At 35.6% G+C, this 27,171-nt stretch overlaps 5 protein-coding genes across 7 annotated transcripts; 2 read left to right on the top strand and 3 right to left on the bottom strand.

Moving 5' to 3' along the window:
• The first annotated feature begins 6,694 nt into the window (after positions 1 to 6,694).
• ATSUV3 (ATP-dependent RNA helicase) lies at positions 6,695 to 12,925 on the top strand. Of its 3 annotated transcripts, none has more exons than XM_021436046.1 (16): positions 6,695 to 6,992; positions 7,343 to 7,469; positions 8,081 to 8,202; positions 8,324 to 8,514; positions 8,736 to 8,876; positions 9,561 to 9,683; positions 10,030 to 10,107; positions 10,253 to 10,421; positions 10,963 to 11,075; positions 11,226 to 11,306; positions 11,447 to 11,512; positions 11,702 to 11,766; positions 11,937 to 11,982; positions 12,060 to 12,176; positions 12,503 to 12,594; positions 12,669 to 12,925. In XM_021436046.1, the coding sequence occupies exons 1-16, from the start codon at positions 6,929 to 6,931 to the stop codon at positions 12,787 to 12,789; spliced, it is 1,716 nt and encodes a 571-aa protein (XP_021291721.1). In that variant the 5' UTR covers positions 6,695 to 6,928; the 3' UTR covers positions 12,790 to 12,925. The 3 variants fall into 3 exon arrangements, with proteins under 3 accessions (XP_021291721.1, XP_021291723.1, XP_021291722.1); XM_021436048.1 differs by having other exon boundaries at positions 6,696 to 6,992; positions 7,330 to 7,469; XM_021436047.1 differs by having other exon boundaries at positions 6,696 to 6,992; positions 7,346 to 7,469.
• A 171-nt stretch (positions 12,926 to 13,096) lies between these two features.
• On the bottom strand, positions 13,097 to 15,558 carry LOC110422272 (Pentatricopeptide repeat (PPR) superfamily protein). The gene is made up of 2 exons (XM_021436119.1): positions 13,686 to 15,558; positions 13,097 to 13,585 (listed from the first exon to the last, which is right to left on the bottom strand). The coding sequence occupies exon 1, from the start codon at positions 15,411 to 15,413 to the stop codon at positions 13,749 to 13,751; it is 1,665 nt and encodes a 554-aa protein (XP_021291794.1). The 5' UTR covers positions 15,414 to 15,558; the 3' UTR covers positions 13,097 to 13,585; positions 13,686 to 13,748.
• Positions 15,559 to 15,698: 140 nt separating this feature from the next.
• On the top strand, positions 15,699 to 17,265 carry RDM1 (RNA-DIRECTED DNA METHYLATION 1). Its single transcript, XM_021436120.1, has 3 exons — positions 15,699 to 15,846; positions 16,003 to 16,190; positions 16,585 to 17,265. The coding sequence occupies exons 2-3, from the start codon at positions 16,025 to 16,027 to the stop codon at positions 16,962 to 16,964; spliced, it is 546 nt and encodes a 181-aa protein (XP_021291795.1). The 5' UTR covers positions 15,699 to 15,846; positions 16,003 to 16,024; the 3' UTR covers positions 16,965 to 17,265.
• Positions 17,266 to 17,307: 42 nt separating this feature from the next.
• Positions 17,308 to 20,135, bottom strand: LOC110422140 (LOW protein: PPR containing-like protein). Its single transcript, XM_021435931.1, has one exon. It carries the CDS (start codon positions 19,908 to 19,910, stop codon positions 17,382 to 17,384), a length of 2,529 nt encoding a protein of 842 aa, XP_021291606.1. The 5' UTR covers positions 19,911 to 20,135; the 3' UTR covers positions 17,308 to 17,381.
• A 141-nt stretch (positions 20,136 to 20,276) lies between these two features.
• On the bottom strand, positions 20,277 to 23,697 carry HMT3 (homocysteine S-methyltransferase 3). Its single transcript, XM_021435932.1, has 6 exons — positions 23,426 to 23,697; positions 21,622 to 21,905; positions 21,358 to 21,487; positions 20,908 to 21,111; positions 20,674 to 20,745; positions 20,277 to 20,597 (listed from the first exon to the last, which is right to left on the bottom strand). Exons 1-6 carry the CDS (start codon positions 23,600 to 23,602, stop codon positions 20,427 to 20,429), a joined length of 1,038 nt encoding a protein of 345 aa, XP_021291607.1. The 5' UTR covers positions 23,603 to 23,697; the 3' UTR covers positions 20,277 to 20,426.
• Between the last annotated feature and the right edge of the window lie 3,474 nt (positions 23,698 to 27,171).

A 27,171-nucleotide genomic window follows, 5' to 3' on the forward strand; every position in this document is an offset into this window, starting at 1 on the left:
GCATGAAAACTTGGAAAAATGTATTTGTATGTGTTGGTGTATTCACAAAGGCATTCTTCTCCTATATACAGTAGCTTAGAGCTTCAGGATTCTGCAAGAACTAGCGGTTTTCCAAGATTCCCCGGAAATAATTTCTTTTTCTCAACTTTTGAAGATGTGGGGAGCAATGAGCATGTGCAAGATTGGCTCTGCAGATTGATTAATTACAGGGGGTGAATGGGAAGGTGGTGTAGGGAATGTTGTTAACCAATCTGACTCTTTTGCCATTCAATCTAGGCTAGTGCCCTTGGAAACAAGGGCAACTGCACCCCGTCTTTAGGGTGGTGTTATTGTTCTTTCTTCTTTTCGCTACCCTAGTCCATAGAAGCTATATATCAAACTCCCTTTTCTGGCACCTGCACCATGACATTGATTAATGTGATTTTCAACCTTTTTCTCTTAAATTTTGGCTCCTTGTTGAGAGGGAGCGGAGTCTCTCCTTAGGTATGCTTAATTCAAAAGCCTCCGCCGTCCATGCTCGCCCCTCGGGCCTTCAACAGGCCTTTGACTAACTTAAACCTGAAAACTACCTAAATATGTAAAAGCAGTCAAACCATGGGCTAATTGAACCCCTTCAAATTTAGAATAAATGGCTTTGCTATTTTGACTAGTCTTGGCACATACAATTCTCCATTAAAAAGAGGAGGGCTGTCTGTTAACCTTTGTCCTGTTTCTCTGCCTCATGATTGTTGGGGCCTAAGCCAATCGATTAGCATCAAAATTTCATATACTATGTTTTCAAGGGTATGTTTTATTTATTGAGCTGACGGCGGAACATTCCATGTTGGGACACCATAAAAAGGGCCATCCCCAATTCCCAAACGGAAAAAAATGCTTTAAAACTTGTTCATCAGCCCTTCCACCAACCTCATAGTGAAGGCTTCTCTGGCATCATAGACCAATTGTCCCACAATTAAGGATTAGTAAGAGATTGTTTAAAGGTGTCTAGGGTCATGGTTATCTAGAATAGGAATAGCTCCAGGTGTCCCATAACCCACTGAAACTTGTTTCTAATCCCTTCTCTCCCCTGCAAACAAAGGTACATCACTTGGAGTTAAATAGGGTTTTATTAAGTTTTTTAGGGTTCAGCTTAGTCACCTTTGATGAAGTCAGGTGGGTTTTTTTTTTTTTCTTTTTTGGATGGAAAAAAAATTGACATATAACAACCTCCAAATCAAACATAAATTGCTAATTAATATGGACAACGAAAGCAAAAGTCCCATTATCAAATTAATCACTTTTTATTTAATTTGTTTAAAAGCCTCGTATATCTAAGAATTATATTGTATACATAAATACGCCTACAGGCCAACAAAACAAACACTTCAAATAAATGAAATTAAATATTAAAACAAATGTTGCTTTGATGTAATCTTTTATGTCAAACCAAATGAACACATGGCTACCGAATTATCTCAAATTTAAAAAAAAATAGTCAAAGGAAAAAAGAAATATATAGAATTTTACCTTCAACTGGCAATGAACCACATAGAATGCCTCTACCTCACAAAATGTTTCTAAACATGAATAATGAGTGGACTTCCATTTGTTTCAAATAAAGGTTATCTAATCAGCATAAAATCAATTGCCTAGATGAAATGGGATGTGATGTGTTTTGTTTTTTTTTCTTTTTCTATGAAATTTAGAACATGTTTTGGTGTTTTCCCTGTTTTATTGTGGGTCTCTTTGGGAATCATTTGAAGCAATAAGGAGAAAAAGTAAAAGATTGAATAATACAAAGAGACTTGTAAAGTGAAAACTTGTATCAAAGGAAAAAATAAAATGGGCCATGTTTTTGGTATTTGGATATCTAAAGGGCAAAGGAAGTGACCCTGCTTTTGGAAATATTCTTTTTTCTTTTCTTTTCCCTTTTTTTTTTTTTTACATTGACAACTTGAGCTTGATGATCCATCTATTCCTTTCCAGATGCCAGGATGGTATCTAAGAGACCAGCTTCTTTTGGATTCAAGAAAAACATGATGAAAGAGGAAGTTGGATGCCCATTTTTTCTTCCTGCCTCATTGTATGGAGGACAAAAGGGAATATTTGACTAGTATCACTTTTCTTCATTAATTAGCTTTGTTTGTGTACAAATGAATATACCAGTTAAAGAAAATCATTTAACCGGATAATATTTGATACCCGTATACGTATTAATTTCAATGTTTAAAATTCAGAAAAAATAAAAAAAAATTGTTTTACAAAATTAGATAGAAATTTTTAAATCAAATTCATGAAATTCTTTATGGAAAATAAAATGAAGAATAAACAAGGGATTCATCACTTGAGCTTAGCTAAATGAATCTTTGTGTGATTCATGTAAAAGAAGAATGGGTCCAATTTTGTTGTGAAAGTAGGACATGCAAACCTCTATGGTTGAACCAGGAGAAGCCCTGCCCTACATTTACAATCAAGGATTTTGAGATCTCCATCCATTTTGCAGGCTAAGGGAGCCCCTCCTCTCAGATGAGTTCCATCAATGGGGTATCTAAGGAAACACAGAATTTATGTATTCAACAAAGTCATTATTGAACAATTCATGATTCCCCAAATAAATCTTTTGCCTAAGAAAAATAGTGTTAAAGATGCTACCTCATGAAAGAGAATCTTAGTATTGTGAGTTGACTATAAATCAAATGCAAATAACACCTGAACCATATAAATCATTGATGGACTGCAAATCTTAAGAATCCTTTCCTCCATTGGAAACTTTGGGCACAACAAAATATACAAGACATATGAAGATAGATACAAAAATAGAAATAATATATATGTAATAATAGTTCAGCTGTCTTTATGACATATGCATGGTTCTGTACATGATAGATTTTTTTTTTCCATACTTAATTTGTCAATAAAAAGTACTGTGCCATTGACATTTAGGCAGTTTTTTTTCCCGATTTGTTCAAAGTAGGATATATTAATTATAAAGTAACAATCATCTTTTCTTTTTCTTTGTTAATCAATAACTGATAATCATCTTGAGGTAATCATATTGCATGTACTTAATTAATTTCTTCCACTATTGACCAACTACTAATCTTCTTCATTAGAGGCTCGAGTGTAGGTATGTCGGTGATGGAGATTATCTTGAATATATTATGTAATTTATTTAATAAGTTAGAAAATAATGTTTATTTTAAGGATAGTAATAAGTAGTATGTAAACAAGTATTTAACATTCGAGCATTTAGTTCATTGGTTGGTGCATGATCTCTTGTCTTAAGAAGAGGGTTTAAATCCCCTCTCCTTCAATTATAAAAAAAAAAATAGTATTTCGAATCCCCTCTCCCTCAATTATGATTCTTTATAAATGAGTTTGGATATGATGCAAGTAATAATTTCAGTATAAATCAATTAAAGATAATAAATTTTTTAATGTTTATATTTTTTTTAGAGCATGTATTTTTTATAATTGATAAAATTATTTATTCTCAAATATAAAACTTATTTTCAATTTATATAATTTAAATTTTACTAATAAAATATATAAAAAAGATTAAATTTTATTTTTTGTTATTGAATTTGGGTCAAATCGAGTTTTGTAACGAATATTTACATCTTTTTTAACTAAATAAATAGATTTAGGTTTAATTAGGTTATTATTAACTAAATTTAAGTAGAACATGTATATTAGATTTTATAATCAGATTCAAGTACGAATATCTCAAAATTAATTAATGTCTTACTGTTTACTTTCTTAACTTATTTTACATTATGAAGTTTCTAATTTTATACCTAAAAATTCAATCATCCACTTTTTGTTTAAATTTTTAATTATTTTTTAAAAAATTATTTTTAAAATTTATGTCAATAAAAAGCTCATAATTTGTTGGCAAGTTACAATTACGTAAATAATTCATATAATTTTCATCTATTCTTTTTTTTTAGTTGATTAAACCCTTATTGACAATTATACATGAAATGAAATGATGGTAGTTGAAAACATTAACATTATTAAAGCATCAAAAGGCCTGATTAGCTGTAAGATTGCGTAACTCGAATACTAGAAATTAATATTCCATGGAGCAGTAAACCTTGCATGTAAAATAAGACATAAAGGGTCAAAAAAACAATAAAGAATGGCCATGAAGATTTGGTTTGCTTTATCTTTTTCGCATCTCCAGGACAAGGTCCTCCTTGGTGAATCTTAAAGTCTCAACAAATTATTAGTAAGATTTACGAGGCAGTCAAAGGAGGGCAGCCAGCAGCAGCTGTTCTCCTCTGCTTTTTCGGCTTGGAATCGACCCCCAATTCCCCTTTGCTTTTTCTTTACCAAGGTTTTTATCCGTTTTTGAGGTATGGTTTCGCTTCGCACTTTGATTTTCAAATCCTTGTTTGCGAAAGCCCTTTTTCTTTCACATGTCGCTTTCTTTACCATCTGTCACGCCCTCTTCAGTATCTCCCATGTCTACGGTCTACCCTGTATTCTACTACATGTTTGTGTCGTACCCTCCCTCTGATATCTGTCTAATCATGCTCATTTCCTTGGATTCTAATGGATTACAATGCGAAATTTGAATTTAGGGATTCCATTTTTTCTTAGCGTATCTTGTAGGATTGTATTCGGATCGCGAAATTTTGGATGGCTCAACATAATCTTCTTGAAGATTTAACAATCTGTGCACATTAAATGATTTCAAGGGAAATTCATGAACCAAAAGGTGCATTGAGTGCTGTATATGTACTAGCCATCCGGTCCAACCCCCACCACCCAAAAATATATGAATGATAACAAGATGAGAAAAGGGTTGAAATCAATAGTTTGGTGCTTGGTGCATGAGTTGAGTGCTGATATCTCAAGCATTAAGCAGACATGTGACTGAGACTGTGCCCATTGCATGCATAAGTTCAAAGTAGTGACAATTAATGAGCCCACTTTTGAGAGATCTTGGATTTGTTTCCCTCGGTGGTGAAAAGTTTGTAATAATTAGTAGAAAAACATGTTGGACCAAGTGATGTTATATTCATTTTTGTTTCTGTTTTCAAGGTTTTTATTTTTTCTTTCCCCCTGTTTTGCCACTGTTTTTACAGGAAATGATTATTGTTTAATCCTTTTTCAAAAAACAGTGATTTTCATGCTACTAGTATTGAATCATGTAACTGTTCTAAACTAATATAATTCACAGAAATTACTCAAGAGTCATAGGCTTCTAACATGAGTTCTCTTGTTTATGGACCACTTGGAATATTTTATTAGTGCTCCTCCGTTTAGCAACCACTGCCCATGGCAATTGGGCTCAAGAACTAGACTCAGGGAATGTTTGCATGGAGGACCCACAAAATTAAATCTAAAGCAGAAGAATTTAAGTAATGTAAATTGATTCCGAGGTGTGGAACAGTAAACAAAAATCTGATTCTTATGTAGACCAATTGATTTTAATTATTAACCACTGAAATAGTTAGTCAATAAGAGTTATACCCCTTTTGTTGTAAACCAATGTTGTGTAGAAGCATTTTAATTTTTTTATTTATTTATATTTTGAAATATTTATACATACTTAGATTTGTTTTTGTGGGATCAAAGAAAGGGAAACCAATAGAAAAATTCAATATGTATTAATGACACAAATAAACAAGGATGTAGATGTGATGAGATGACTCTAAGTTCACAAAGGATGAAGAAATGGGTCAGAAGAGACACTCACCACTCACTCATGTTGGCAACTATGTGGTGGTCACTAATTTTCAAACCTCCAAGCATTATATCACCTCCCAAATTGCCTGTCAAATCATGAGGTTCCTGTCCATTTCAAAGTCTTGTCTCTCCATGAAACTCTCTAGTTAGCATTTATTTCTTGATTGGAATATGCAGGTTTCCAAAATTGTGCCATCTCTTTCCTCATCTCCCTACAGCAACCAGATTTTGTGAAGCTGCAAGCGCTGCACCCAACAACAAAATCTAATGGCCCTGGTGGTAGTTATTGAGGCCTTAGTTGTTCTTCTGATGTCTATCTTACAGACTTACAATGCAATCCACTCCTAGCTTGTTCATTTCCAATGGAACCTTTTAATGTTTTTCCACAATTTGGGAAGTCTGAATTTATAAATACACAAACAAAATTTGAGATTTACACATCAAGCTAGAGGTGCTTATATTTATTCAAGGTTTGAAAGTTGCTTTGATGCATCAATCCACTTTGTTGTCCATGAGTTTGAGAAAAAGCAGTTGCTTCTCATGCTTCAGCAATCCAACTATTTTCTTTATCTTAGAAGCAATCTGGCTTACAGTGTATGTAACACATCTTTATTTAAAGAGTCTAGTTTCAATTTTCGGACTCTTAGAATAATCATATTTTATCATAAGACGTGATTACATATTTTTTAAAAATGAAAATATTAAATAATATAACAATTCTGTTGAGCCAAATGCTTATTAATTTGCAATTTCATGTAAATGACCTAGTGGCTCATTAAGATCATGAGTGTTATGCAGAGGACATTACTAAGAGCCTTTAGAATTCTTCGAACCTGAACAATCTTGGAAATAAGACAAGACCAGCAACCTAATCAGTGAAAGATTTCTAGCCTCAAATGTGTTGGTCTGACGAGTTGCGTGAGAATACTATGAGCCCATGTTGTTTTGGGCTGATTCAAACTTTGGACATTTTTTAATAGCCCACTTTCTGTTAATGATTGTTTTTCATTTTCTATTGTTTTTCATTTTCAAAGCCAAGCCATGTAGTCTGAACCTGGAGTTGGCGTAAAGCGCGAACTCAGGAGAAACAAGTCTCCTAGCAAAAAAATCTGCGATTCTTCTATTCCACCGCATGTTTTCCTTAGTCTTCGTATTTGTGCAATAATGTCTATTTTCTTTGTCTTCTGATCTTCCTTTTGAAAGTACAAACATCATTTCTTAATATTAAGACAAAAGAAGGAAAAAAAAAAACATGGCGTCTCTACTTCTTCGCCAACGAAGAGTTTCAGCTTTGGGTGTTTCTCGGATTCTTCAAGGTTTGACGTTCAAGCCCTTTTATATTGGATATAAAGTTTTGTTATTTCTTTGGAAAAGGAAAATTTTCCCACTTTTTGGTTCTCCTTGTTTGACATCAAAAATTTTTAGCTTCGAGGATGCTCCATTTGAGCATATGTGAAATTTGATAAGAGAGATAGAATATTGGTATGCCATTTTTCCAATTTTATGCTTTAGTTCAACTGTTGAAGTGTTTTTGGCAATTGGGTATTTGTAGCTAATGGAGAAAAAGTTGAACGTAGAGAGATTTGTGGACATTGGTTTTGTCATTTCAATTAGGCTATATTGCTGGTTCAGTTTTTGACTTATATTTTAAAGCTAAATGTTTTAGCAGATAATGGGGATTCGTTTCGACTACGACTGGAATCGAAGTTTGAGACATTTGCTAGCATAGGTGTTATGATAAGGAAGTACAGCAGTGGAAAGAGTGCTGCAAAGTTTGACTTTACTGATCTCACGTAAAATATATGTGACTTACACTATTAATAGTTATGTTTGAGTTGGATAGGCAACCCTTTTCTGTATTGCTAATTATGTTGGTAAAAATCTATTTAAGGCTTGTTCAATTCCATTTCATTCTTTTTTTGTTGCATGGAGTTTTCAATGTTGTGTTGTTTCCTGTCTTCTTTGTTATAGATATCTTATATACTGGGGCAATGGTTTTATGAATGCAGATTTCATGTTGTAGCCATTTTCAGATTTAATGGCTCTAATTTTGTTATAGGAATACAAAATCTTGAAAGACAATAGAGTTTACAAATCTGAATGTCTTGAATTTTTCTTGACAAGTTAGCTCTCTATTTTAGCTGCAAATGCTAATAATTTGGCTTATGTATCTAAAAGATATTAGTTTCTGTTCGGTGAAACTGAGTGGCTTTAGGTCCATCTTCCTTACCGTAAGATAAAATTCCTTGTTTAATATTTCTACTAAATGGGAGAATATCTGAAAAATGAGTTTTGCTTAAGGATTTTCTACCTCTCTTGCCCCAGCTCCCCTCTCACAAAATTTTATTTTCCTCACATAATTTCTTTGTATCATTCTTGTAAGTGTATTTTTTGTTCATCTCAGCTGTCCCCATACATGGTATCCTAATGCTCGAAAAAAGAATCGCAAGGTTTTCTTGCATGTAGGTCCTACAAACAGTGGTAAAACATACCATGCTCTGAAGCGACTCGAATCAAGTCCTTCTGGTATTTGTCCAATGCTAATTCTAGCAACATTCAATTAAATTTGTTCATTAATGGTTGGAGGGGATTGAACTAGTGTTAATAAACTGACTAAATGTTTTGCATTGGTCCTTTCCCTCTTCAGGTATATATTGTGGTCCTTTAAGATTGTTGGCATGGGAAGTGTCAAAACGGTTGAACAAGGCAAAAGTTCCCTGTGATCTAATAACAGGGCAAGAGAAGGAGGAAGTGGATGGTGCGAAGCACAAGGCTGTAACTGTTGAGATGGCTGATGTAACTACCGATTACCATTGTGCTATTATTGATGAAATACAGGTAAGTGTATCGTTTAATTTAACATTCATCCACCATGTTTTACCAAGCTCACAAGGAATTTTTCTCTTGATTAATTTGTGAGTGGTACATGCACAATTATTAAACATAAACTAAATAGCACAACTTAAATGATTCTTATGCTACTGTCTAAAAACACTATCAGCATTTTCTATGAATCGCAGGTCACTTTAATTCCTGCTAAAATTTCTCTTTCTCTGCAGATGTTGGGCTGTAAGACTAGGGGTTTTTCATTTACTCGTGCCCTGTTGGGAATTGCTGCTGATGAACTTCATCTTTGTGGGGATCCTGCTGCTGTTCCTCTTATTCAGGAATTACTGAAAGTGACTGGTGATGATGTCCAGGTAATGCAATTTTGGGGAAATGTCTGGTCAATTTTCTTCTTTTTCCACTTGTAAACATCAATATATATGTTAGAACATCTTGTTTTCTGATGGAGATAATTTTTGCTAAGAGCTAAGGTATTTCAGTTATCAGTTCATAACCCCCGAGTGTCAGAGGGGAAAAGAATGACGAATGATATGTCTGCTGCAATCCCAATTCTTTTGGGAGATTGAAACCTCAGGCTTGTGGGTTTACACTTAATCTTGTTAGTTTGTTGTTGGCAGGGGAACTGCTTTCTTGTCGCATTGCTACACTACTGCTTATAACTTGTGTAATGCATATATATATAACCTTTAAATCTTTTTAATCAGAGGCAAAGTCATATTCAAAAGGTTTTCTTATTGTGCTGTCTCAGTTTTACAGATATAAAGAACTACCTCTATATGCTGGATAAAATAAATGGAAGTTGATTATTCTTCTGCTGCACAACTTAGATGATGTCCACCTTTTTTTGTTATCTATCTAGATGCACTGTTGAATAGGCATAAAAATTGCTTTCTTGTGAACTGGGCTTAGTGCCTAGCATTGTTGAATAGCAAGAAAAAAAAAAATGTTGTTGTTGCTTCCATGCATGTGGCCCACTTTTGATGTATCTGTTTTTATTTGTTGGTATCATACACCATCTTGTGTTTTTAATATCCTAGGTCCAATCTTATGAGAGACTTTCACCACTAGTTCCCTTGGAAGTTCCTCTTGGATCTTTTTCTAACATACGAACAGGTGACTGCATTGTAACTTTTTCACGCAAGGAAATATACAAATTGAAGGTCAGTAGTACTTCTTTATGTTTGTGGCACTATATGTATGCTCCCTCTGTTTCTTTGTTTGATTATGCTGTAGTTTCAGTTAGTTAAACCTTGAAAATGGAAAACGGAAAACTATCTTTTTACTTGTAGGTTTCAATATGTCAAAACACTAGTTTTTCTTCTGTCTTACTAATTTGCTTCTTCTTTGTCTTTCTGGGAGAAAGAGAAATACATTTCAACTTCCTTCTCTTTTTTCCTCTGTATTGAGGCTTGCGTATAGAATTTCAAAATTTGCTTTCATACCCCGCTCTTTTGTCTGTCCACTTCCTTTCTGAAAATGCTTTCTTATTTTCCCTTTCTTTCATAGAAAAGAATTGAAAGCAGAGGAAAACATCTTTGCTCTGTGGTTTATGGTTCGTTGCCTCCAGAGACTCGGACAAGACAGGTATTACGTCTTTCCTTCTTTATTGATCAAGTTTGTGCAAGTAAGTTTGTGTGAGCATGTGGGGATGATGATGGTTTCATTTCTCACTCTTGTGCGTTTTTTTATTTATTTTTGTTTATTGTTAATATGTTCTTTTGGATTGCAGGCAACAATGTTTAATGATACAAGCAGTGAGTTTGACGTGCTTGTGGCCAGTGATGCAATTGGGATGGGTCTTAATCTGAACATTTCAAGAGTGATTTTTTCAACATTGAAAAAATTTGATGGTTTTGAAATGCGGGATCTTACAGTACCTGAGATCAAGCAAATTGCAGGTACCCTGTTAATTTTGTGGCTGAAGTTTGGAATATTTTTTGATATGAGTGGTAAAATTGTTATGGTAAAATTACTTTTTTTAACTTTCATAAAGGGAGGGTCTCAGATTTTGTCCAATTATGGTGCATCTGGGGTTTGCCTTTGGCTAGGACTGAGAATCGATATCTTGATGATGAGCTAAGTCCCTTGGGCTATGTATCTGGAGGCATAAAGGTTAAATGGTGCTGGATTATATCTTAGTAAATACTTTCACCTGGCAAAAGGTAGATAATAACGCTAATCTTATCATGAGGAAATTCTGGATTGTTGAAAGTTGGAATGTCATATTCCCGTTCACCCTCCTTGTTTTATTATTGCATACTTGAGCCAACCCAAGCTGCACAAATAACCATTCTATGATATGACTATGTTCTATTTGAATATTTGTATGTTAACCATATTTAAGCAATTCATATAAGTTTTTCAGTTGCTGATTTTCTTATTTCATGAGGCACAGGAAAGTTGATAAATTTTCATTAGATGACTTTTATATTATTGTAGGGAGAGCTGGAAGGTATGGATCAAAATTTCCTATGGGTGAAGTGACCTGTTTAGATGCAGATGATCTACCTTTGCTCCATTCATCGTTGAAATCCCCCTCTCCTATTCTAGAGGTGATTGTATTATCGTTGAAGTTTCCTACGAAATTCTGCACTGATTAGGCTTGTAACATTTTCAATGGATCTCAATAAGCAGTCTTTATATATTTTCACATGTGGTTCAGTATTGATGTTGCTTGAGTCTGAGTCATTTCTATAATGCAGCAAGCTGGACTGTTTCCATCCTTCGATCTCATTTTTATGTATTCACGTTTACAACCTAAAAGAGGTCTCTACCAGATATTGGTATGTTACCTTATGATCATCTTTTTCTTCCTTTTTTTTTTCCTAGTCCTCTTTTTTCAGTGACAGAGAGTATCTGAACCCATTGGGGGTTAAATAATACTTGAACCTCACTGTCCCCATTATTTATTTTATTTTTGCAGGAGCATTTTATAGAGAATGCAAAATTATCTGAGAACTACTTCATTGCAAACTGTGAAGAACAGTTGGTAAGTTTCTTCAGTCATGTTCACTTCTAAATTACTGGGAGAGTAATGATTAGAAACTCCTTACAGAGGGAAATTTGTTTTCAGATAACAATATCTCCCCTTATGGGTATTTAACCTTTTTAAGTTATGAATTGATGATTCATGTGTATTTAACCTTATTGAGTGCTAAAGACTCTTCATTGACATCAGAAAGTTGCCGCTGTTATCGATGAACTGCCTCTTGGGTTGCAAGATAAGTATCTTTTCTGCATCAGGTAACATCTTTGATCTTTCTCCACAAAGAACCAGAAATTTGGTTAGAATCTGTTAGTTTTAGTTTGCTTAGATTTTCTTTTAACTCGTTGGAATTGACTGGCTGGGCATAGTATGTAGCAGATTTGAAGAACTTGGTCATTTTCTTATGTGTAGTACTTTTTCTGTGCAGTCCAGTTGACATGAATGATGAAATATCATCCCAGGGTCTAACGCAGGTAAAAAATTGTGTCGTCTCTTGATTATTTTTAATGTGGAAATTAATGGTCATCTATATTGTACTTTGATGGATCAGTTTGCCGAAAATTATGCAAAAAAAGGCCTTGTTCACCTTCGAGAAATATTTACACCTGGTACACTTCAGGTGCCCAAAACACATTCTGCACTCAAGGAGCTCGAATCAATTCACAAGGTAGGAAATTTTCTTTTCCTGAGTGTCATGTGTGTGAAGATAAGCAGTGAAGAGTTTAGTTGGCCATTGGTTTAAAACACGATATTGTGTGACGGTTTTAGGTATTAAATGAAATGTCTTTGGCCCAAAAATTTCTTGATAATTGGTATAACTGAAGCTTGTGGCACTTGGATGATAGATCTCTACTATCTATTTTGTTATTAACTATGTGCTTTGCTTCCCAGTTCTACCATAAAAATTTTTTGATGGGAACTTTAATTGTAAATTTTCCCCATTTTCAACCATTCAATTAATTTGAAATTCTTTGTTTTTTGCTACATCTGAAGGTCCTGGAACTCTATGTTTGGTTGAGTTTTCGGTTGGAGGATTCATTCCCTGACCGTGAGCTGGCTTCTTCACAGAAGGCCATCTGTAGTTTGTGAGTAACAATTGCCATTCTTGTTTTTTGGTTTGTTTTACATTGTTACCTTACTAGCATTGTTGACTTTGTAGGTTAATTGAGGAATTCCTTGAAAGACTTGGTTGGCAGAAGCCAACATCTAGAAGGTTAACTTCAAGTGCAAGGTTAAACTCTTTAATTGCAAACAAGAAAAGACATTACCTTTGTGATTAAAATTTAAACTACTATTCTGTAGTTATTCATTAAATTGTACATTTGTTTCTATGTCTTAGTTTGGAATTGATGTAAATGAAAGTTTTTCTTGTTATGTTTGTGATTAAACCTGATGTTGCATCGAGCTTTTATTTGAGACATATAATCTTTGGCTATAAGCCTATTCCTTCCATCTCGAATTTGAACTCAAGATTTTTAAGATGGAATCTCAAATTTTAACTATCGAGTTGTCTCAGCTTTTGGGGAAGGATGTATGTTGATATCATGACTACACATACTTTAAAACGCCTTAACATGTAAAAAATGCTTTGCCAAGCATATGTGCAGCCAGATTTCTGATGAAAATACAGAATATAATGCCACACTTCTTGCCCAACAAGTTCTAATAAACAAAACTTTTGCACCCCGTTCGGTTCGTCACCTGGAAGTTCAACTTTGGATCGTCCTCTGCAATGCCGAATGCCAAGGCCTACAACTACGAGAATTTGTGGTTTTCTACCTCAAAGAACATTAAGGATAACTTAAGAATAGCAAATCCATATTGGTGCCACCTCCATGTATCAAGAGGCAAAAAAGACTAGTATCTGCCTGGAATCAGATGACACCAAATTTAAGCAAGTTTGTGAAGAAATGCTAAGCATTCAAGTAACCCGGCGGGTAATGTATGTGTGTCTGGAAGAGATATACTGCTTGGCTGATTGAAAAGGACAACTTATAAAACAGTACAACAGCAGCTTTCAGGGGCAGAAAAATTGGTCTAAAAAAACTGCTCCAAAAGATTAACAGCTTCCATCACCTGGTACGATTTCACACTGGCTTAATCAAGATTAACACTGGCATGGATTGGTGTTAATACTAGCAAAGACTGATGAACAATACATATGACAAATACTTACATGATCAAAACGCAGAAATATCAACAAAGTCCAATCTGGTGAGTCTATTCTGAATCTTAACAATCATTCTCTGTGAAAGTCTGTTTTTTCTGGCTCTTTCACCTTTGACATCAATTCCTGAATCTGTTCTTTTGCTTTAGCCATATTCTCCTTCTCAAGTTTCTGTACCAGTGTCTTACGTATGGAATCCTTGGGAATCATCCCCTTCAGCACCATTTCTTCAAAGAATGCACAAGCTTGCTCCAGCTTCCCACTATTACAAAGCCGTTGAACCAATAGACTATAGGTTGCAAGATCAATACTGACATCGTTGTTTAACATGTGGCTTAACAGAAAGTTGAGCACCTTCATCCTCTTCTTCCTGCAGCACATTTTAAGTAAAGGCCCATAAGTTGAAATATCTGGCTTGCATGAATCCTCTTCCATCCTCTGAAGCAACTTCAATGCTTTCTCTTCAAGTGAATGCCCACAAGCTGAAGTAATCATTGTATTATATGTCAATACATTTGGCTTAACACCTTGCTTTTTCATGTCCTCAAAGATTTCATCTGCGTCCTTAAGCCTACCTGACTTGCTTAGAATGAAAATCAACGAACTATAAAATGAAGAATCTGGTAAACAACCATCATTCTTCATCTTCTCATAAACCTCCAATGCTTTACCAATAATCCCTGCCTTCCCTCTAGCGTGCATAATAATAGTATAAGTCACTACATTTGGCCTACACCCTTTCTCTTTCATTTCATCCAAAACAGCATCCACATTGTGAAAATCCTTTTCATGACAATAAGCCTCAATAAAACTAGTATATGAAACAACACAAGGCTGACACCCGTATTCCTCCATCTCATTGAAAATCTTCCTAGCATCATCTAACCTCCTAGCCTTACAAAATCCATGTATCAAAATATTAAAACTACTAGAATTCAAAGGCATACATTCCTTTAACTCAACAAAAACTTCATATGCATGTTCTACACCATCCCCTTTAACCAATGCATCCAACAATCCGTTCAAAGCCACAACATCTTTTCCAATCCCATATTCCTCTAACCTTCTGAAAGCCTCAATAGCCTCACTAAACCGACCAGACTTAGCTAATCTCCTAATAACCTTAACCATTGTATCCAAACGAATATAACCTTTTAACTGATTCATTTCGTTAACTAAATCCAACACTAAATCAAACTTTTTAGCCTTCCCCAATATATCAACCATGGAATCATACAACTCAGGAGTATGCCTATAACCTGATTGTTTTTTTGCCCAGATGAAAACCCCATAAGCTGAAATCCAACTATGATAAAACCGCTTCAATAGTTGGTCAACTGAAACGTTGGAAACACTTAAACTGGACGCGTTTAAGGCTTCTACAACTTTTTCATGCGATGGGTAGGGATGTTTAAGGATCTTAGTGAGTTTGTCCACTTGGGTTTCAGGTTTTCTGGTTGGACAGTGCTTAACTTTGGGGTGGTTTTCAATCCAACTGGCAAGTGAAGGGATGACAAAATCGTCATCCTCCGAGGTTTGGGTCTCTGGGTTTTGGTTAGTGACCCAACTTGGGATGTCGGGAGACTCGGATGTGGGGGATGAGTCACGGGAAGCTGATTGCTTGCTGTTGGTTGTGGCGAAGAGAGCAAAGATGTAGTGATTTAGAAGATTGGCATTGAGGTTTCTCTGAGGATGGGAACGGGAAATGAGGTTCAAGATTTGGTTTTTTAAGAGCATCTTTCGGGAATGATCATGGAAGTTGACAGAGAAAGGAGAAATGTAAATGGGCACGAAAGTGAGTCGATTGGCGACTTTGCTAGGGTGCCTAGGTTTTGTTTGGGAATTTGGTAATGGTACTCGTTAATTTAAAAAAAAAAAAGAAATAGAAATTTAGAATATAGAGTTTAAAATTTTTTAACCAACCTAAAATTGGAAAACTAATTCTCCTTATTTTTACTCTATATATATAGATATATACTGGTATTCTCGAATAATAGTATAATAATATTACTAGCAGTTGTATTATTAATTTCTTCTTTCCATGTGTTCGCTTTCACAGTAACCAAACAGGTCATCATCCCAAGAGGGAAAAATTTGATTAGGGTTTGTGCAAAGACTTAGTTTGCCCTTTCCCTTTCTTGCTATCACTCTGTAATAAGAGAAATTTCTGGTAAGAATATTTTGCTTTTTTTGTTTGGAAACCTGAATTGGAATTTTAACGTTCTATTCAGTTGTTCCGTTTCTTTCACTTCGGGTGTCTTCTTACATGGGTTTAGTTTGGAATTTGATTATGTGGGGTCATCTCTTTGCTTTTTTCTTACTTCAGGAAGGCTGGCATTATAAGCAGCATGAAGAGGGCATTGCCATGGGGTGCTCAGGTTGATGTAATTTTGTCAGATGAATCTTCTTCATCATCATCTTCTTCTTCTTCTTCTTCAGATTCTGAGATTCAGGTCAATGATCGAACCACAAATGCCGCAGTCGATCAACCTCCTAAAGAGTTATCCTCTGAAGGTAATCTTGTTAATGGGTTTCAAGTTTTCTTCCATTTGATTGAGCCTCTAAATAATTCTTTGTGTATGTTCTTTCATTTTCCATGTTATTACCTGAGAGCAGTTTTGTTTGATTGACTAGTTGATTATTACCTTTCTGATATGGAAAGCTATAGGCAATTTCGGCTTCAATTCTTCATAGAAGCCCAGTGTTCTGTCTGTGTTCTTGTTTCTGATAGTTGTCAGAACTCTATGGGAATGCTCTCTTTAGGGATACTTCTTGTTCTTATAAAAATCCTTACTGCATGAAATCAAGTTTATTGATCAGAAGGGCAGAAATGTATCAGGAATATACGAAGCAATTACCCATCCCAATACTTCTTGTTCTTATAAAAATCCTTGTTGCATGAAATCAGGTTTGTTGAACAGAAGGGCAGAAATGTATCAGGACTATATGAAGCAATTACCCATCCCAACACAGCGTGGCTCTATTATTCCGTTTACCACATGGATGGGATTAGGCAGATCCATCAAACAATTATACGGGCAACCTTTGCATTACCTCACCAACATTCTCCTAAAACAGTGGGATCATTTGAGAATCGGCAGTGAGGATGAGCATAGCCCCCTGGATATCGTCATTCATCCTTGCAAAGCAGAAGCCACTGTCTGGCTCGTAGAGGAACTCCATCGGTGCACATCATCTCATCATCACATAGCCAAACTGTGGCAGTTGGATCCAATGCACCATGCTTTCATCGATTCCATTTTTCCAAAATTGTCAAGTGCATGTTGAAGGGTTCATGAGTTTTTGCATACCATGGACCTGATTCTGGGGTAAACCATTTAACATTCAACACAAAGTAGCAGAGGTTGAAAATATAAGTATCTTTCCTCCATTTCATTCAGTAAAAAATGTTGTTACTTTGTTAATGTAGTTTCAGAGTACATGATATCAATCCAGGATGAAAAGTTTTTGTGCACCCATCTCTTTTACCATGGTATTCTGTAGTTAACAGCCACATTGCATAAGTTTTTTGGTAAAACATGTGCTCTGGTTGTTCAGGCCTGTTAATATTTTCTGCATCTGACTGAAGGGTAAGTATGAAGTTCATTTCAGAATTGCAACTAAACTGGTGTATTTATATAACAATAGAATTTTCTTTGCATGTGCAAATACACGAGACTAAGTAATACAAGTTCTGCTACGGTATTACCAATAATCATTACAAGAACAGATCCCTCTTTGGAAAAAGTGAAATCGGTTATTATCTCGGACAATAATCTCTCTGTCATATATTTTTGACGCCAATTTGGCAAATGAATGGCAGTCAGAACAGATTCGAAGATTCTTAACGACCCGAATTGGCATTCCCTGATTGGTACTGATTAGCCCAAACGCCATTGCTAGTTTTTCACTATGTCTACTAAGTAAATATTCTTTCTCCTGTTCATCAACATTTAGTAGAACATTCGTTAGATCAGGAGCATGGCCAGCATCCCTTATTCTACAGTTCATTTCGTCCAGCATTGGTGCTATGTGGATCATTTCTGGATGTGATTCATCACCAGAAGTGAACTCATGAATTTCTCCATTTATCTCTATTGAGCTTGATCCAGGCACTTTCCTTGTCCCCTTCTCCTTCAAGTGCAGCCTCACCTTCGCAACATCAGTCCACTTCCCAGCAGAGGCATATATGTTTGATAGAAGCACCTGTATACCGGTTCTCTCAGAAGCCAATTCTTTGATCCTTTCAGCTGCATATGCTGCCATATCAACATTTCTGTGAATCCTGCATGCAGCTAAAAGAGACCCCCAAATTACATCATTAGGCTCCATAGGCATGCCTTTTATGAGATCTAGAGCTTGTTCCAACAATCCAGCACGGCCAATCAGATCAACCATACACCCATAGTGCACAATTTGGGGAGAGATTCCATGGACTGACTTCATTGACCTGAAAAGATCCTGGCCTTGTTCAACTAATCCTCCGTGGCTGCATGCTGTTAGCAATCCCACAAATACTACTCCATCAGGTTTGACTCCTTCCCTGAGCATGTCGTTGAAAAGCTCAATAGCTTGATTACCGTTTCCCTCCATGGCCATTGCTCCAATGGCAGCAGTCCAAGCTGACACATCTCTTTTCTCCATTTTATTGAATATTTCCATTGCACTCAAAGGATCACCACACCTTGCAAACATATCAACTAAAGCTGTACTTAGCCGAATGTCACAGGGAACCTTATTCTTTCTAATATAAGCATGGATCCACTTAGCAAGATCAAGTGCTCCTAAATATCCACAGGCAGATGCAATACTCACCATAGTCACCCTATCTGCTTTTATCCCCTCACTCTGCATCATTCGGAAAAGTTCAATGGCTTCTTTGAACATGCTCTCTTGTACCAAAGCGCTAATTATAGTGTTCCAAGACACCAAATCACTCTCCGGCATATTGTTGAAAACTTCCCAAGCTAAACCAATATCACCATTTCTAATATAACCTGCAATTAATGAATTCCATGACACCACCGTCTTGTTTGCCATGCCATCAAAAACTGCACATGCCATTTTTTGTTTGCCACACTTCATGTACATGTCAATTATAGCATTTGAAATACTATCCCAACCTTCAAGTCCATTCCTTAAAACATAACCATGACAGCATTTTCCGCACAAAATACTGCCCAACTGCGCAGACGCTGAGATTGCAGATAATATAGTAACCCTATCAGGCACCAGCCTCTCTCCCAACATTTGATCCAAAATAACAAGTGCTTCTCTTGCCATCCCCTCGCGCACATGATTAGACATAATTGTATTGCAAACAACCAAGTTTTTCTCTCCACATTCATCAAAAAGCCGCTTTGCAGTATCAAAAGCACCACATTTCATATACATATCAACAAGGGCATTCACCATTAAAGTATTGACCTTCACTCCCAACTCACCAATATGTCCACATACTCTCTCAGCCGTATCAAGATCCTTCAACTTTGCACACGCAGAAATTACACAAACCATCGTAACTGAGTTCGGCCTAACACCTTCCTCTACCATCTCAAAAAACAAATCAACAGCTTCCTTAGCAAAACCCCACCTTGCATAACCACAAATCAAACTAGTCCAAGATACAACATTTCTCTCAGCCATTTCATCAAAGACCTTGCGTCCCAGCACAATTTCCCCACACTCAGAATAGAAATGTATCAAAGAATTTAATACGAACATATCTCCTTGAAAACCCATTTTTACAACCGATCCATGAACCTGTAAACCCTCAGCACGCGCTGAAATCTTCGTGCAAGCGCTTAATATGAACGGAAAAGTATATTTATCAGGCGAAATGCCAAGTTCGAGCATTTCAAGATAAACCCAGATGGCTTCGTTACCAAGATCAATAGAGGAATAGCCTCTAATCAAAGAATTGTACATAAATAAAGTACCATCATTTTGATTATCTTGTCTAAATTGATTTAAAATTTTTCTAGCATAAATCAAGCTATCAAAAGTGCCCATTTCAGTACATGTAGAAATAAGGTTGGTTATAGTAGACGGGTGGTGAATTAGGCCTTGTTTTGTGATTTGACAGTGTAGTTTTTTGAGTTCTGTCAGGTAATTGCAACTGTTGACCGAACCAGTTGAAGAGGAGTCCTTTGTTTTGGTTTTGGGTTGGGTTTGGTTTATGAGAGTTTTGAAGGTTGGAGAGGTTATTAGAGGAGAAAGACAGGTTCCTGCCATTGTTTGGGGTGAGCTTTGGGTGCCGCAGTTGCAGCGACGGCCAACTCGAGTAGATATTTTTTTCTATTCTTTGGCCTTATACAGGCATTGATATTAATTTTTGTTCGCTTGTCATGGTGTGTGTGTGTGTGTCTATATATATATATATATATATATAATGGGTTTTAATTCATTACAAATTGTTGAGTACTAAACTGCTACTATCCAATCAAATCTTACTACATGTATGGGGTATCCTAGGATTTTGTCAACTATGAAACCCTCAAGAACTCTGCACGAACAAGTTCTCCAAAATTTTCATTTGCACTGTGTATAGGGAAGCAAGACAGATAGCCAGCTGAGAGATGGAAAGTTTGTAGGCTGTCGTTAACAAGAGAAGGTAAAGAAACCTTCTTTATTTTTTTGACACATAGAGATGATCATTACATTGACTTCATCAGGAGATTTCTGCTCAATTGGGATTCATAAGATCAGTGCCCAAGATAGCAAAATTTCAGATTAACATCTGATTATTATCTACATATCAGCCTTGGATAAGGGGAGTGAAGATTTATCAAAGAGAATCCTGCATATGGCTCTGATGGTGTTTGGAGTAGTCCTGCAGCAACCACCAAAGAGAAATGCACCAGCGTCTCGCCATTTGCCTACATATGATACAAAGTCCTCATCTGCTACCCCAGTTGATTTCTGCAAAAGAAAGCAGCAATTCAGTTTCTTGATCACTAACAGAAACCATAGAAAAAAAATGCAGGCAGACACTCACCACCCATATCTTGCGTTCAGCATCATAAGTCTCACCGCTGTTGGGATATATGACCACTGGTTTATTTGTCACCTGAAATTGCAACATCATTGGCAGCACAACAGTCTTAGTACAGAAGCAGAAGAAAGTTTACTACTCTGAGATTTTCACTTCGGGACTTTGTTGTTTAAGAGAGAAGGGAAATTTTAGCAAAATCTAGCTAAAAAGAAGTTGCAAACACCAAATGATCATTACCTTCCTGATAGAGAGAATTGCTCCATGTATAAATCTAGGAGGGGTACAATTGACTCCTACAGCAGCAACTTGCTTGCACGAACCCGCAATGGAGGCACAATCGCAAATAGAATCACCACTAACCAGATTGATTCCATCCTTGGAGGTGAAGGAAAACCAAGCTGGAATGTCTATACCTTCCTCCTCAAGAAGCTCAGCATATGCCTGCACTTGATTCAAGCAAAATCAGTAAGGAAAATCCCAGCTGAGAGAAAGTACTAGGATAAGTTATTTTGCTATAAAACCATTGGTTCATAGTTTCTAAAATATGATAGGATCAAGTTTTGTAAATCAGCCAGAATTGGGTGTTAAAAGAAAATGGAAAGGGTCACGCTTTGCATGCGCAATTAGTAGCTCTGCTTTTGAACAGCTAGTGAAAATGTCCACACAAAGCCAATAATTTGCAAAAACCTGCGCTTCTAGCTTGTTTGGAATTGTTTCAAATGCAATTAGATCAGCACCCGATGTAGCCAGAATCTGAAGTCTTCTCCTGTGAAAATCCTTCAATGTTTCCAGTGTCACTGAATCCCCATAGTTGCCACTGTATAGGAACACAGGAAAATGAGATCGAAGAGATGACGCCAAAAAGCTAAAATTTCAAACACTGTTAGAAATGTTAAAGATCACTTTATGAAGACCACAAATTGAATAAAATGATAAAAAAAAGCTACATACGCATACTCAGATCCATCAGCCAAATAAGCCCCATAGCTGCCCACAGAAGCAGCAACCAAAACTGGACGTCTCGTAATGTTCCCATTGTCAAGGAAGTCCCAAGAATCTTTGGTGCATTTGTCATGATAAATTTGCCGAGCCTCACAAGCAATTTCAACACTTCTACTAATCAATGTTTCAGCTTCTTTTGTGGACAGGCCTTTGGCTTCAAAACCCTGAATAGTGGCCTGATAAGATGCCGTTATAATCACATTTGCGCCGGCATCAAGGTAATCTAGGTGAACCTGCAATATGTTTCATCAAGCATGTCTATAAGCAAACAGAAGGGAGATAAATCAACATCTGTTTCTCTCAAGTAAAATATCAGATGGTTATTACTTGATAACCCTGAATTCCGTAATAAACTTGGAAGAAGAATAGCAATTATTGACAGTATTTTACTGCTTGGGGACTTCCCCCTTTTTCAATTTTCCATTCCTCAGAGGTAACCTTCTTTATTCCCTTAAATCTCCAATTTCTTATACAAATTGAATTGAAATTAATCATTTATACTATTTGTTATCTCTCACTTCATTGCAGGGTTATATTGAAACGAAGAAGAGAATGAAAAAGTTAGGAACAGTAGCACATGTGGAACTAATTTTAGCAGGGGGAAAGGCATCGTCAAAGAGAGAACCCTTATCTTAATCAAAAAGAATTTGGAAGGAACAAGTATATTATAATCTTTGATTCAAATACTTTCAACCAGTGTGTCTCACTTTTTCAATTGCAACTCCAAGCATATTATGCCATGTGGCCACGACTTCAGCAATGCATTCCTTGATTATTGTTGTTAGAAAGAAATGAAAAAAGAAAAAGGTTGTCTTCCATTCCATCCTTCATCCTTGTTGGATGGAACAAGCAACCATGTGAAATTTAATACTCCTTTAATTTCCCCAATTTTTTCCAATAAGTACACTAATTTTTTTAGCCTGTCAAATACTATATTAATCTTTGCTACCTTTCTGTCAGAATATTTCAACATGTTCTGTTCCATCTGACATTTTCTGATCTAATCTATTCGACCTATTATCTGCATGCATCTTCTGCATTCAGGAAGATGGAGAGAAAGACAAAGAAAGGGTTTACTAATGAAGGGTTGATCATTTCATAACCCAAATTACCAGCAAAAACGTTCATGCAGTTCTGAATGCTCACCAAGCCTTTTAAAAAACTTGAGGCTTATAGCTATCCTACATGGAAACAATGATATATGGAATAAATGCTAAAGTAATTTATTGTATTAGAGAATAAGGAAATGCAAAATGGCAGATTCTGATCGCATGAAAGTAAGAATAGACAAATGTCATAAGAACATAAGAAAACCTCTTAGCTAGGAAGGATAGCTTTCGACACGTTGCTGTCAGATGATAACTTTTTTCAATATATTGTGTGTATATATATATATATATATATATATATATTCTAGAGTAAATAGAAACGGAAAACTGTTTTTTAATTTTATAAATGGATAGTAACCCATAAATAATAGAAATAAATGAAGTAGCAAATAAACCAATAAGCAAAAGTCAGGTTTTAGCTGAAGCTGATTTCCCAAAGATGGAGTTCATTAACACTTAAAATCTATCCATACACGTCCTAAAACGCTTAAAATTTCTCCCTCTTTGGCTCTTTTACCTCTTTATTATGCGTTCTATGTATATATACGAAAGAAGAAACTGATGGCTCATAACTTCAAAAATGAAAAGGTGAATTCCCCTATATGTCAAACTCACACAAGGTGAGAAAAGAAAGTAGTATGTACCCTTCTAACAAGGTGCGGAGAACTGATAAGACACTTGGCACTCCATAGAGGATCATTGAGGTCTTGGCCATGGCGTTCAAGCTCGGTGGCGAAGCCACCATCCACCACGGCGTAGCCACCGCACTTCTCAAGAAAATCAGACACGAACACCGAAGGTTCCACGCCTTCCAGTCCCATGGTCGGGGAGACAGAGAGAGTGAGAAGCACGCTCCGAAGGGATTAAGGAAATGAAGTGAAGGTGGTCGGTTTTCAGCTTTCTTGTTAATACACACGTTAACGATTTATAGAGGGAAAAGATCATGTTAAGTTACACATTTCTCCCTGGTGTTTATATGAGAAAGAAATTCAGCTCATGTGATTTCTGTCTCTTTAGGCTTTGGGGTATTATTATTTTTCTTATATGTAAATCCACCATATTTACTTGTCACGGATTTGGAAAGACTAAGTAAACCTATGTCTAAATATTTACAAAATAATGTGGAAGTGAATGTAATTGAACTTGAAGAAAGAAATTTTTTGAGAAAAAATAATTATATCATTTTTAAGAAAAAAACAAAAACAAATACTTAAGATCCTAAGCAAATAGCTTGAATACTTGAATAATTGAGTACTTGAGTAATTTGACTCTATTGCCTTTCAACTAATTCTAAAGGTGCTATTTTAATAGACTATCATAATCTTAAGGAAACTTTAATTCTTCTTGTAGTACAAGTAAAATTAATAACTATAAAAGAAATATAAATAAAATAGAAGTTCTACGCCGAATAAAACTCGTCTAGCCTCAAGTCCAAGATTGATTTAACTATTCCTATCCAAGCGATCTTTTGGAACTCGACGGACTCCTTGTGCAACCAAGCTACTACTACACGTTCTAATGTGTAGGTCTAGTGCGTTCGACTTTCTTACTTGTGGTCTGTAGTCTGTAGAGATTAGGTGGTGCAGCGTGTCTTTGACCTAATGGTTGTTGAAGACAGACCCTTAATCAATAGTGTCCCTAGGTCGATTTACGACCCTAGGAGGTATGTGGCACCTAAGAGTGTTGTTAGTCCGATCCCACTATCGAATTTGACGTGTCATGGTTCCACGTATCATGACATTCTCCTCCACTTGATATAGGTAATGCTCATGTTGCCTCGTGGTCTCTTGCTACCACAAGTCTTTAATAGGGTTCCCACGATACTCATGGGTTCAATTGAAGTAAGCCCTTATTGGCAGTCTCAAGAACACTTCCAAGTTAGGAGGTGTTCGATCATGTGGATATCTGGCTCACAGTTGATCTATGAATCCTCTTTGAAACAGCTATGTGGAGTCCAAGTGCACGACTCCCATGTGCATGATGTCTCTATTTGCGACACACATAAGACACAAACGGTTTGAACTTGATGTCTGGGTCGTCGATCCAATGCCAAAGTTCTGTTGGTCAAATCACCTAGTCTAGAAGTCACAATGTGTGCCTTCCTAGTATTTGTCAACTAAATACATCACCGTTTATGCGAAACCTTTAACAACCTTTACCAATTGCCATTGTTGTTGTTGCATTGCTACCATAATTCATCTAGTCTACATCATGGCGAACTAGCAAATCCACGACCATTCCTTGTGAAGCTCATTACTATTGGACTCCAGCTTTTAGGTACTACCCTCGATGTGTTCAAGGTCCACAAGCACTTCTTCTTAAAAATCATTTCCAAGCGAGACATGAAATCATCTTGTGCACACAAGTTGTCCTTAAACTCATAAATCTTTAGGGCACATGTGTGCGTAATTTTAATGTTTGTAATGCTCACACTATTTTAAATCAAGACGTTTAAGCAAGATGTAGTTTAGTCATCAATTAATGTCGATTTCCTTTTCATTCTCTTACTTTTTTTCTTAAATTTTACGACTTAGATTTGGAATAAATTTATACTTTTCCTTAATCCTCACAGTTGTTGAACCTTACTCCAAAACCTACTTTTTTGAAACTTAAGGTTTCCAAATTTTCCTATTTCTAATATAAACTTTCTCAAAATTTGAGATTGATTTATCCTAACTCTCACCTTGCATCTTTTTCTAGGTCTAATACCAACTTTTGTTTGAAAGTTAAGTGAACCTTACTTAACTTAACTCTGATACCAATTATCACAAGTTTAAAACTTTAGTCAAGATTCGTACCGTGCTTCGACTTAGGTATGAAAGACTTAGCAAGCCTATCCTTAAATATTTGCACAATAATACAAAAGTAAAAATAATTAAACTTGAAGAAGGACACCTTTTGGGAAAAAATAATTATATTATTTTTAAAAGAAAAACAAATACCTCAGACCCTACGTAAATGGCTTGAATGCTTGAATAATTGGCTACTTGGACAATTTAACTCATTATCTTTCAACTAATCCTAAGGGTGCTGTTTGTAATATAACTTATCCTAGTCTTCAGAAAACTCTAATTTTTCTTATAGTATAAGTAAAATTAATAACTATAAAAGAAATATAAATAAAATAAGAGTTCTACGCCTAATAAAACTCATTTAGCCTAAAGTCCTAGATTGATTTAACTATTCCTATCTGAGTGGTCTTCTAAGACTCAAACTCCTTGTGCAATCGAGCTGTTGTTGCGTGTCCTAATATGTGAGTAAAATGTTTACAACTTTTTTGCATGTGGCGCTTAGTTTGACGAGATTGGGCAGCACGACGTATCTTTAGCTCATTTGTTGTTTAAAAGAGGCACCCAATTGATAATGTCCTTAGATTGATTTATGGCCCTAGGATGTGCGGCACCTATGGGTGCTATTGGTCTGAGCCCATTATCAAGTTAGATGTGTCACGACTCCACGGACTGTGACATATTACTCTTTCATCTTACAATAGCAAAGGTATAAGTTCTAAAAAAAATCTTTATGCAATACATGTTTATTCAACTAAGTCCTTCACTTTATATATATTCAAATGAATTCTTTAACTTTTATTTTAAATCAAACAAGGTTTCTGATCTAACAAAAATGTTATTGTCATTAAACTTTATACCAATTATGTTTTTCTACTTACATAACATATCACCTAACTAGCATGATATGATCACGTGGCAAGATCAAAACTCATAATAATTAATTGTTGAACATGATTAAAGCTGAAATAAAAAACAAATCATTTTTTATTCCTCTCCTTTTCAATTAATCCCAATAAGTTTTCGAAAATTTCCTTTTTTTTCAAATCTAAAAATATCAAAATTTAAAAATAATAATTTTTATTTTTTAATTTAAAAAAAAAATTAATCAAAAAATTATTCTAATTTGTTATGAATATATATATGATGTCCGTTATGTCATGGTCTAAGAATTCAAACCCAGCCTAACAACCTAATAAGCTAAACACATGAGTGTAATTTAATGTGAACTCTTATATTTGATTATATATATCCAACAACGTTATGTGAGGATAATACCACTTATATAGTACAATTAAAATAAAGATACATTAAAGGTGATATAACAAAACATATTTTGTCAAAATTCTTCTTCACTCATGATCCCTAAGAAAAGAGTAATATTAACAAATTCAGTCAAGTGACAATCTAACAGATTTATTCACCAAAGCCATTCCTACTGCAACATTTGAAACGTTAATACAAAATATTAGAATATGTTATTTTAAAGGCCTTAAATAATGCAGTCATTAGGAGAGTAAAATATGCACTTTACTTTTTTCCGGTTTTTCCAACTAGGTTTTTCTTAGTAAGGTTTTCAATGAAACAGTATTTCAAAAGTA

This window comes from Theobroma umbraticum, unplaced genomic scaffold, assembly GCF_002168275.2.
Source record: "Theobroma umbraticum cultivar Fairchild unplaced genomic scaffold, ASM216827v3 scaffold_130.0, whole genome shotgun sequence".
Taxonomy (NCBI): domain Eukaryota; kingdom Viridiplantae; phylum Streptophyta; class Magnoliopsida; order Malvales; family Malvaceae; genus Theobroma; species Theobroma umbraticum.